Source organism: Zootoca vivipara, chromosome Z2, assembly GCF_965207765.1.
Source record: "Zootoca vivipara chromosome Z2, rZooViv2.hap1.1, whole genome shotgun sequence".
In the NCBI taxonomy this organism is placed as follows: domain Eukaryota; kingdom Metazoa; phylum Chordata; class Lepidosauria; order Squamata; family Lacertidae; genus Zootoca; species Zootoca vivipara.
The window spans coordinates 47,176,326-47,188,711 of record NC_142585.1 but is presented as its reverse complement, the minus strand read 5'-3'; the positions used below and the strand labels follow the sequence as shown (position 1 = coordinate 47,188,711).

General features: G+C 46.2%; 1 protein-coding gene across 2 annotated transcripts in view; it reads left to right on the top strand.

The window, feature by feature from the left end:
• The first annotated feature begins 67 nt into the window (after positions 1-67).
• The window catches only part of SLC25A25 (solute carrier family 25 member 25), a 51,221-nt gene continuing 38,902 nt past the window's right edge, over positions 68-12,386 (top strand). For both annotated transcript variants that reach the window (XM_088665311.1, XM_088665309.1), the window contains exon 1: positions 68-343. In XM_088665311.1, coding sequence (XP_088521437.1) covers positions 68-343 — 276 coding nt within the window. The remainder of the gene's footprint in view (positions 344-12,386) is intronic.

The window sequence follows — 12,386 nt, the reverse complement described above, 5'->3', positions numbered from 1 at the left end:
CCGGCGAGACGCCTCCAGGGTGGAGTTGCGCGTGTGGCGGCGGCGGCGGCTGAGGTAACTCCTGGGTATGCCGGCTGGCGCGCGGCGCTCGCTGGCTTCCCCCGTAGTGAACGGCGTGCTCTGCCAGTGCGGCGCCGCCACGGCGAGCGCGGCGGTGGCGGCGACGGGGCCCACCGCCCCCGCCATTGAGGGAAGCGGCGGCTCGTCACCCCTGGAGCAGGAGCGGCGCCTGCGGAGCCTCTTCCTGCAGCTGGACGTGAACCGCGACGGCGCCCTTTGCGTCCACGACTTGGCAGTCGGCCTGCAGCGCCTCGGCCTTCAACGCTCCGAGAGAGATGTGTGGGTAAGGTCTTCCCTTCCGCAATTGCCCCCCGAGGCCTGCTTCTTTCATCCACCGCTACGTACCCATCTCTCGCCAAGGGCCCTTGTCCATAGCTGTCAAGATCTCCGGGAAACTCCCTTATGCTGAATAGGCAAATATGAAAAGCAATAACAAGACATAGACCAGCCTTGTGTTTAACAATTTGCCCAGTAACCAGGTAAAGGGACCCCCTGACCATAAGGGAAATAATAGGACCACTGTATTCTGCTCTGGTCAGACCTCACCTGGAGTACTGTGTTCAGTTCTGGGCACCACAGTTCAAGAAGGATACTGACAAGATGGAACGTGTCCAGTAGAGGGCAACCAAAATGGTCAAAGGCCTGGAAACGATGCCTTATGAGGAACGGCTTAGGGAGCTGGGTATGTTTAGCCTGGAGAAGAGAAGGTTAAGGGGAGACATGATAGCCGAGTTCAAATATATCAAAGGATGTCATATAGAGGAGGGAGAAAGATTGTTTTCTGCTGCTCCAGAGAAGTGGACACGGAGCAATGGATTCAAACTACAAGAAAGTTGATTCCACCTAAACATTAGGAAGTACTTCCTGACAGTAAGAGCTATTCGGCAGTGGAATTTACTACCAAGGAGTGTGGTGGAGTCTCCTTCTTTGGAGGTCTTTAAGCGGAGGTTTGACAGGCATATGTCAAGAATGCTTTGATGGTGTTTCCTACTTGGCAGGGGGTTGGACTGGGTGGCCCTTGTGGTCTCTTCCAACTCTATGATTCCTCGCAAGAAAAGGGAAAACTTGACAGCTATGCCCTTGTCCCTCTTTTCTTCTTCCCTCCCCGCCCCTTCTTTCGAGGCTAAATCGTTTAGTGGGAAAGGCTAATTTATTGCAAACCTTAATTGAAAGATAATGCATGCATCATTTCATTTGTGTTTATATTTCATAAGTTGTAAATCTATCAGTTGCAGCTGATAGTGGATGAGCTGCTGCCTGCCACTTCATATACGGATGCTCATTTTTAGTTGATAATATATGGTAGGACAATGATGTTTTCCTAGTACTGTATTGTTGTTGTTCTTTAGTCATTTAGTCGTGTCCGACTCTTCGTGACCCCATGGACCATAGCACGCCAGACACTCCTGTCTTGCACTGCCTCCCGCAGTTTGGTAAAACTCATGTTCCTTCCTTCGAGAACACTGTCCAACCATCTCGTCCTCTGTCGTCCCCTTCTCCTAGTGCCCTCGATCTTTCCCAACATCAGGGTCTTTTCCAGGGAGTCTTCTCTTCTCATGAGGTGGCCAAAGTATTGGAGCCTCAGCTTCAGGATCTGTCCTTACAGTGAGCACTCAGGGCTGATTTCCTTCAGAATAGATAGGTTTGATCTTCTTTCAGTCCATGGGACTCTCAAGAGTCTCCTCCAGCACCAGAATTCAAAAGCATCAATTCTTCGGTGATCAGCCTTCTTTATGGTCCAGCTCTCACTTCCATACACCACTACTGGGAAAACCATACCTTGAACTATACGGAGCTTTGTTGGCAAGGTGATGTCTCTGCTTTTTGAGATGCTGTCTAGGTTTGTCATTGCTTTTCTCCCAAGAAACAGGCATCTTTTAATTTCGTGACTGCTGTCACCATCTGCAGTGATCAAGGATCAAGTACTCTATATTCCTGCATATAAGACTACTTTTTAACCCAGGAAAATCTTCTCAAAAGTCAGGGGTCGTCTTATACGCCGGGTCATATTTCTTATATGGTATATCCCAAACTCTATATTTTAACTGGGAAAGTTGGGGATCGTCTTATACGCCAAGTCATCTTATATGCCGGAGTAAGTCTATCTAAATCATAGAATCATAGAGTTGGAAGGGACCTCTAAAGAAGGAGACTCAACCACACTCCTTGGTAGTAAATTCCACTGCCGAACAGCTCTTACTGTCAGGAAGTTCTTCCTAATGTTGAGATGGAACCTTCTTTCTTGCAGTTTGAATCCATTGCTCCGTGTCCGCTTCTCTGGAGCAGCAGAAAACAACCTTTCTCCCTCCTCTATACCACATCCTTTTCTATATTTGAACATGGCTATCATATCACCCCTTAACCCCCTCTTCTCCAGGCTAAACATACCCAGCTCCCTAAGCTGTTCCTCATAAGGCATTGTTTCCAGGCCTTTGACCATTTTGGTTGCCCTCTTCTGGACATGTTCCAGCTAGTCAGTATCCTTCTTGAACTGTGGTGCCCAGAACTGGACACAGTACTCCAGGTGAGGTCTGACCAGAGCGGAATACAGTGGTACTATTACTTCCCTTGATCTATATGCTATACACCTATTGATGCAGCCCAGAATTGCATTGGCTTTTTGGGCTGCTGCATCACACTGTTGACTCATGTCAAGTTTGTGGTCTACCAGGACTCCTCGATCCTTTTCACATGTACTGCTCTCAAGCCGGGTGTCTCCCATCCTGTATTTGTGTCTTTCATATTTTTTTTTGCCCAAGTGGAGTACCTTACATTTCTCCTTGTTCAAATTCATCTTGTTTGCTTTGGCCCAGTTGTCTAATCTGTTAGGGTCATACAAGATGGTGGACGGAGCTCCGTTCGTAAGTAGAAACATTCGTAAGTAGAGGTACCGCTGTACTATAATATTCCTCCTAAACAATGGGGGTTGTTGGGGGAAGGAAGGAGGTTCCCGACCTCTCCAAAGCAGCTTTCCTGGACCTCATTATTTGTCAAAACAACAACAAGGCAACCTCCCAACTCTTGCTTGATTCTCTCACCCCTCCTCTCCCAAAGCAAAGCTCATTTTACTTAAAAGTACACCCATTCACACCTCTTCTCTTCTGAAATAAGGTGGGAAGGAATCCACTCCTTTTCTGTGTAGCAACCGAAAGTTCCTCCTTAACAGTGGAGCAAACACAGAGAGGCAGAGGAAGAGATAGGTGTGGGTGGGCTGAACTGGAAATCTGAACTTGGTTATTAGGTGGTGCTCTGGAGTCACCAAAAAATAAATAAAAAGACTGGTTATGGCTTAATTTTGAACTGAACAAGATAGCAGCGGCACTTCTGAAAAATTCTTAGGTGATATGGCCAGCCAGTTTTAGTTAAGAACACAAGGGCAAGGAGCTACAGTGGTACCTCTACTTACGATTGTTTCTACTTAGAAATAGAGCTCCGTCCGCCATCTTGGATGTGGTTTAGATAGGATTTTTTCTACTTACGAATTTTTAGATAGGGTTGCTTCGACTTACGAATTTTTTCTCTCAATGCATTCCTATGGGATTCGACTTACAAATTTTGCCGACTTATGAATGTGCGTTCGGAACGCATTAAATTTGTAAGTAGAGGTGCCACTGTATTATAATGGCACAAACCAGTTAAGAAGCAACAACAGAGATGTGAGGCTTCGACAGCTTTTTGTGGTGGGGGTGGGTCAGAGTTGAGGACTGCTCTGCCATGCCTGGGGTGTGTGTGTGTGTGTGCAAAAGGGCTTGAGTGAATGCTTCATATGAAGTAATCCCGCAAGGATATGCCAGCTAGTGGGACAGTTTCTGGTCGATAGATAGGGAGCAGAGAGTATTCCATTGAAGCCACTGAGTAAAAGTGTGATAGGAGCATAGAGCCATTATGATTAAATGTAATTTGTTCACGAGAACTACTGGAAGGAAAGGTTTTTTTTGGTTGTTGGTTTTTTTTGGGGGGGGGTATCCTTAATGGGACCCAGGTGGCACTGTGGGTTAAACCACAGAGTCTAGGGCTTGCTGATCAGAAGGTTGGCGGTTCGAATCCCTGCAACGGGGTGAGCTCCCGTTGCTCGGTCCCAGCTCCTGCCCACCTAGAAGTTTGAAAGCACATCAAAGTGCAAGTAGATAAATAGGGACCGCTTTGGCGGGAAGGTAAACGGTGTTTCCGTGCGCTTCTCTGGTTCGCCAGAAGCAGCTTTGTCATGCTGGCCACATGACCCGGAAGCTGTCTGCGGACAAACGCCAGCTCCCTCGACCTATAGAGTGAGATGAGCGCCGCAACCCCAGAGTCGGACACGACTGGACCTGATGGTCAGGGGCCCCTTTACCTATTCTTAGAACAGGCATCCCCAAACTTCGGCCCTCCAGATGTTTCCCATCTTCCCCGACCACTGGTCCTGTTAGCTAGGGATCATGGGAATTGTAAGCCAAAACATCTGGAGGGCTGCAGTTTGGGGATGCCTGTCTTAGAATATACTTATTTTTAAATGTTACAGGTAGGTAGCCGTGTTGGTTTGATGTAGTCGAAACAAAAAATAAAAAAAATCCTTCCAGTAGCACCTTAGACACCAACTAAGTTTGTCATAGGTATGAGAACACTGAAGAAGTATGCATGCACATGAATGCGCATAACTCTGACCAGGCACCCCCAAACTGCGGCCCTCCAGATGTTTTGGCCTACAACTCCCATGATCCCTAGCTAACAGGACCAGTGGTCTGGGAAGATGGGAATTGTAGTCCAAAACATCTGGAGGGCCAAAGTTTGGGGGTGCCTGCCTATGGCAAACTTAGTTGGTCTCTAAGGTGCTACTGGAAGGAATTTTTTTTATTAAAAAAAATAATTTAAATGGTTGCACGTTTTCCTGCACCACATCATTCAGGAAGGATAACTGAAAAATTGTTTGAGATATGAGATGTCAGTGCTAGATTAAATGGAAACATATCCTGACATAGCTTGTTTTTTAATTACTTTGCCTGAAACCTATTGTTTTCAACTCATATATATATACACCTATATACATATATATAAATGTAAAAAAAGGTGAAACTGTGGGCTCCACTTTTCTCGGAAACCGCTTGACCAATTGGAATTTGGACACAATGGTCCATGCCACTACCTGAGTGTTTGAACAACCTTGGATTGCTCACATCTCATACCTGCGCAGGTAAAAACCTGCTATTCCAGAAACTAAAACAGCGCCCTCTAGTGGCGTTATTCCCACAGCTCCTCCTCCACCTCCTCCTGCCTCCCCATGGAGTCTAGCCTACACCCACAAACCCCACCTCCGCCGTGAGATTTTGTAAAACAGGGGGACTCTGAGACTCGGGGGGGGGGATCTGAAGGGGGGCTAGTACCCTCCATTTGACAGACTAACGCACAGCAACGCATGCAGGGCCAGCTAGTTACCAATAAATCTGAAATTTCATGTTGGAACAGCTGGACATAGGTAGGGGTTAATTTCCTTCATGAACATAAATTGCCCCAGGGGTGAGGTAATCTGTGCAAGGTACAATGAGCCTGTTGCTGTGGTTATGGCCGAGCCATGACCATGGCAATAATGTATGTCAGCTAGGTGTGCTGTGTCTTGGTTATTTGGTGCAACAGTAATGCATTGTATATCTCTCTCTGAAAAGCCTGCTACAAGCTGGAATTTATTATTCTCTGTACAGTATAACTTTGTCCAGAGCTGTTTGCTGAGCCTCTTCTACAACAGCAAAATATTTGGGCATTACTCTGATACTGCGAGCAAGTAACTTACTTCCACTGTGTGTGCATCTTATATTCGATTCCCAACATTGCATTCTAAAAGTTTGCATTTGCTGTTGAATGTACTGATGGGTATATAGAATCATAGAGTTGGAAGAGACCACAAGGGCCATCCAGTCCAACCCCCTGCCAAGCAGGAAACTCCATCAAAGCATTCTTGACATATGCCTGTCAAGCCTCTGCTTAAAGACCTCCAAAGAAGGAGACTCCACCACACTCCTTGGTAGCAAATTCCACTGCCGAACAGCTCTTACTGTCAGGAAGTTCTTCCTAATGTTTAGGTGGAAACTTCTTTCTTGTAGTTTGAATCCATAGCTCCGTGTCCGCTTCTCTGGAGCAGCAGAAAACAACCTTTCTCCCTCCTCTATATGACATCCTTTTCTATATTTGAACATGGCTATCATATCACCCCTTAACCCCCTCTTCTCCAGGCTAAACATACCCAGCTCCCTAAGCTGTTCCTCATAAGGCATTGTTTCCAGGCCTTTGACCATTTTGGTTGCCCTCTTCTGCACATTGTTGGTCTAACTGGGTCAATATTTCTAGTTACAGTTAGGTAGCCGTGTTGGTCTGACGTAGTCGAAACAAAAAAAAAAATCCTTTCAGCAGCACCTTAAAGACCAACTAAGTTTTTTATTTTGGTATGAGCTATCATACCATGGGGTCACGAAGAGTCGGACACGACTAAACGACTAAACAACAACAACAATCACAGTTATCATACTATTCAAGAAGGATACTGACAAGCTGGAACGTGTCCAGAAGAGGGCAACCAAAATGGTTAAAGGCTTGGAAACGATGCCTTATGAGGAACGGCTTAGGGAGCTGGGACACAGGACTCCAGGTGAGGTCTGACCAGAGCAGAATACAGTGGTACTATTACTTCCCTTGATCTAGATGCTATACTCCTATTGATGCAGCCCATAATTGTATTGGCTTTTTGAGCTGCTGCATCACACTGTTGACTCATGTCAAGTTTGTGGTCTACCAAGACTCCTAGATCCTTTTCACATGTACTGCTCTCAAGCCAGGTGTCTCCCATTGCATTCAAGCCAGGTGTCTCCCATTGCTGTTGAATGTACTGATGGGTATATAATTTTGGAGAACTTGTAAAAAAATAATAATTCCTGAAACATTTGAAAGCTTTATTTCGCAGAAATGATGCTTCAGCTGATTCACGATATGAATAATATTTAGGTTGGCTAGGATATTTAGATTTGTAACTTTTGTTTAAAATACGGTGGACCCTTGGATTATGTTACTTTTGGGTAACGTAACTTTCAGGTTGTGAATGCTGCAAACCTGGAAGTGGGTTTGCCGCATGCGCAGAAGCACTCTACGGCGCCGCACACATGTGCAGAAGAGACACCTCCGGTTACGAAGGTTTCGGGATATGGCTGGGCCTCTGGAATGGTTCCCGTTCGTAACCACTGTACTGCTTTTAAGTTTTCTTTCACAATGATCAAACCAGGGCCGTCTGAAGGTCATCGGGCACCCTGGTGCAGGGATCCCACTCTTAAAAAAAAGAGGAAAGCTCTTATCTGGCATGCGGGAGCCTCACGGCAGCCCCCGCACCTTACAGCAGGGGTGTGCTGTGCCGGAGGCTGCCCGCCTGTCCGATGCCGGATTGAGTGGGAGAGGGGACGCCGCTGCTCTGTGCGGCCTTCCTCCCTTCTCCCAGCAGGCCGCGCTGCGCTGTGGCCTTCCCACCGTCTCCCGCGACTCCATTTCCTTCCCGCCAACAGGGCGCTGCGTTTCATTGGTAGAAGTGGCGCCGGGGTGAGGGATGACACTGGCGCTGCAGAGCGGAACAGGGTCCTAGTGCCCCTGTTCCGCTCCCTTACCTCCCTGCTCTCCCGGCGCGGCTGGTGGAGGGAAAAGGGAGGCCGCTGCGCAGCTCCTCCACTTGCTGGGGCGCCCCTGATCGCTCAGGCGCCCTGGCACAACGCGCCACTAGAGTCAATGGGCGAGCCGGGCCTGGATCAAAATGTGATGCACGTAGTGTGGAAGAGGCTCAAAGTTAGCCTCAGTACATGGAAATGCTCTTACATTTCTGCTATCTGTAAGCGTGATGTGTGCCATGAACATTGTGACTGTCCACTACATTTGTACTAGTAAATGTTCTTCTTAGTAAATGTTCTTCTCCCTTTCACGCTTTTATTGGTATGACCTCCTTTCATCTGTCCTTGTTCAGAATCCTCATCTTTACTTTCATCTCTTTTCTCACAGACTGTGGCAACTCCTCTCTCACTTGTCTTCTCATGTATCGACTGTCTAGATTCCTGCTTGTGACCTCTACTACTTGACATCTTCACATGTTCCAAGAGCTGCTCATTTGCACCACAAGCTACAGTGTTTGGAGTTCCCGTTTAAAACTTTGCAACTGTGTTCAGAACTGTCTTCAGTTGATTACAAGTTTTCTCTTATAAACTATCACTCTCGGACAGATTAACTGCATATATTCAGCCTTCATTCTTATATTTATGGATAAATGTTTCTCTTCTCACTGTGACATTTGAGGTGCCATATAACAGACTACTGTACTGTATTACATAAATGGAAGTAGTACAGTAGTACTCATGGAAAAAATAATGAACTGCGTGGGATTATTATGAGAGAGATGGATACCTTTCCAGCTGATATTTTTGACCTGGATCATATCAGTACAGTACAGTAGTAATATCCTCAGTAGTCCACCCCCATTGTTCTGCCGGGACACTGGGGTCCAGTACCGAGGGCCTTCTGGCGGTTCCCTCGTAGCGAGAAGCCAAGTTGCAGTGAACCAGGCAGAGGGCCTTCTCGGTAGTGGCGCCCGCCCTGTGGAATGCCCTCCCATCAGATGTCAAAGAGAAAAACAGCTAGCAGATTTTTAGAAGACATCTGAAGGCAGCCCTGTTTAGGGAGGCTTTTAATGTTTAATAGATTATTTCATTTCATTTTTCTGTTGGAAGCCGCCCAGAGTGGCTGGGGAAACCTAGCCAGATGGGTGGGGTATAAATAATAAATTATTATTATTATTATTATTATTATTATTATTATTATTATTATTATTATTATATGTTTTCTCTAGTTGTGGTAGTTAGATGTTATTTGTGATCACCAAGCCTGCCTCTTCCCCCAAATCCTCCAGCAATACCACATGCAACTTGTAAAATTGTAAGTGATGGTCTGGAAATTTGTACTGTGAGATAAATATCACCATAGTCTGTCTGCATTCTGTTACTTATCTCGGTGACTTTAATGGGAAATCTCACCTAAATGTGATATGGCTGTTTTAATAGTCTTGTATAATTTTGACACCAATGATTCAGCCTGATATTGCATGTCAGGTTTAATTTCCTGTTGAGCAGGAAGCAGAGACTGTAATCCGTTTGGGCTCCTCCCTTGGCGTGTTAACCTTATATGACACCCCACAGGCATGCTTGCTAGGGGGGGGGGGTCATGCTTGCTAGGGTGCCAATGCCTAAGCCAATACCAATACCTCTCACTTGCTCTAACCCAGGGGTCCCCAAATGAAGGCCCGGGGGCCGGATGCGGCCCAATCACCTTCTAAATCCGGCCCGTGGACGGTCCAGAAATCAGAATGTTTTTACATGAGTAGAATGTGTCCTTTTAGTTAAAATGCATCTCTGGGTTATTTGTGGGGTCTGCCTGGTGTTTTTACATGAGTAGAATGTGTCTTTTTATTTAAAATGCATCTCTAGGTTATTTGTGGGGCATAGGAATTCGTTCAATTTTTTTTTCAAAATATAGTTCGGCCCCCCACATGGTCTGAGGGACAGTGGACTGCCCCCCTGCTGAAAAACTTTGCTGACCCCTGCTCTAACCAGTAAAGTTGTGGACTTATTTTACCCATTAACTCAAATCCATGTGTCACTGTGTCTTCATTTCTCACGGGCGGGTCCTCAAACCGCAAATGCAAGTGAGGAAATGTAGGTGACTCACCTTCTCTGAGTTATTCAAGCCCCTTCGCCACGACAAGGCATGGATCCATGAAGGGGTCTGCAGCTATAGCTCTAAGAAAAAAGTAACTTCTCCACACATTATTTGCATACTCTGCAAAAGTGCAGCAACTCTTAACCAAATCCTAAATGAAAATCTATGTTAGCAATTCTAGACTCCAAGGAACAAAACTGTTAAAATAGAGCCAGCTCCAGACTTTCAACTTGAAATATGTCTGTGAAATGTGTGGCAAGCATAATGAGGGCGGCATTGCCCAATATAGATGTTGAAACAATGCAAAGAGGTCATGTTAGGCTTCTATAATTAAGGCATAGAAACACTCAATCACGACTCAGTCTGGTTTCTGCTTCCCTAGTGCCAAGCTGGACATAGGAGCAAGTCCATGTTTTGCTTTGTTTTAAACATCTATATATATAAAAATGTAAAAATTGTGAAAGTGTGGGCTCCACTTTTCTCCGTAACCGTTTGATCGATTGTGCTGAAATTTGGACACAACAATCCATGCCACTCCCTGAGTGTTTGCAGAAAAAAATACTTCAAATCTCACACCTGTGCAGGTAGAAACCTGATCTTCCACCAAGTAAAACAGCGCCCTCAACTGGAATTCCTCTCACAGTACACCCCCTCCCTTCCTGTGAAATCTACACCACACCCACAAACCAAATAATGACATCATCAACCAAGCAACTGAAACCACCAAGGCGGCCATTACCAGACCCCTAGGCCCTGCCAGGTTGCTAGGCCCCCACTATGCCCGGGGGGGGGGAGAGCGCCCTGATCGCAGGTCGCAGCACGGCCTTTGTCTTATGTAGGCCCCTGCCAGGCTGCCAGGCCCCCACTAGGCCCGGGGCGGGGGGGGGGAAGAGAGGGCCTTCTGTTGCTACCATAACTACAATTCAAACACTCCAAAAAGGACTCTGAATGTAACATACCCCATCTGTACCCCCACCTACATGACTTCTTAACTTCCTAATTTTACCAATACCCCCCCACAACCCCTTCATAAACCCAATTCACAACCATTACTACCTACATTTCACACACACCCTGCAACACTTTCCTCCATTCCACATCTCCCCACTAATCCACCCCCTACCCACCACACCACAACAAAGAGACCACTCCACAATACAATGACAAACATCCATAGAACAAACCCTAGCCCCAAGAACAGCCGACCCACCGATTAACATATTTCCTAACTTCAAATACCTCATGGTTCAGGACAGGATAACCCCAATCACAGGGATGACCTGGGGGGTGGAGGGAAGAGGGGATGGGATAACTAATAGATCGGAACAGGGTGGGGGGATTCACAGGGATACCCCTGTTTAAACAGAACACCTGTAAAACAGGGGGACTCTGAGGCTCAGGGGGATCTGAAGGGGGGCTATTACCCTCCATTTCACAGACTAACACACAGCAACGCGTGCAGGGCCAGCTATCACATATAAAAAGGGGATATGATTTGTAGAGCAAAAAAGGCTCATGGGTGAGGAGTATAGAATGCTTTTCTCCCCACCCTTAGCTCAGTTCCCTGCAGTCTTTGTCCTGAGCACTGTTTTTCCTAGCCAGCCTCTGATACTAGAAGTGAGCTTAACTGTAGAAAGATCATTTGGGGGATCAGATGGCAGAAAGTGAGCTATGGGCAGTAAAAGCATTGAGCCATCTCCTTTAGGCACCTATGTCATTACCACATAAATTTGTATTTACATTGAATATCTAGTTTGGCCCTTATTCCCCTGACAAGTATTATCTAGCTTCCTGGTTTTTTTTTTAATCGTTAGACTAAGGTAAGATGTTGGGCATAAACATTGAATGTAATCTGTCACAGTGTATTAAAGCAAACAAGATTAATTTGAACAAGGAGAAATGTAAAGTACTACACTTGGGCAAAAAAAAATGAAAGGCACAAATGCAGGATGGGAGACACCTGGCTTGAAAGCAGTACATGTGAAAAGGATCTAGGAGTCTTGGTAGACCACAAACTTGACATGAGTCAACAGTGTGATACAGCAGCTCAAAAAGCCAATGCAATTCTGGGCTGCATCAATAGGAGTATAGCATCTAGATCAAGGGAAGTAATAGTACCACTGTATTCTGCTCTGGTCAGACCTCACCTGGAGTACTGTGTCCAGTTCTGGGCACCACAGTTCAAGAAGGACACAGACAAGCTGGAACATGTCCAGAAGAGGGCAACTAAAATGGTCAAAGGCCTGGAAATGATGCCTTATGAGGAACGGCTTAGGGAGCTGGGTATGTTTAGCCTGGAGAAGAGAAGGTGAAGGGGTGATATGATAGCCATGTTCAAATATATCAAAGGATGCCATATAGAGGAGGGAGAGAGGTTGTTTTCTGCTGCTCCAGAGAAGTGGACACGGAGCAATGGATTCAAGTTACAAGAAGGAAGATTCCACCTAAACATTAGGAAGAACTTCCTGACAGTAAGAGCTGTTCAGCAGTGGAATTTGTTGAAACGGGTGCCGAAGTTGATATAATACGCCTTATGGGAGTTTCTAGCTTTTTGTTACATGAGGTCACCTCTTTGTGACCCCATGGACCAGGCATCCCCAAACTTTGGCCCTCCAGATGTT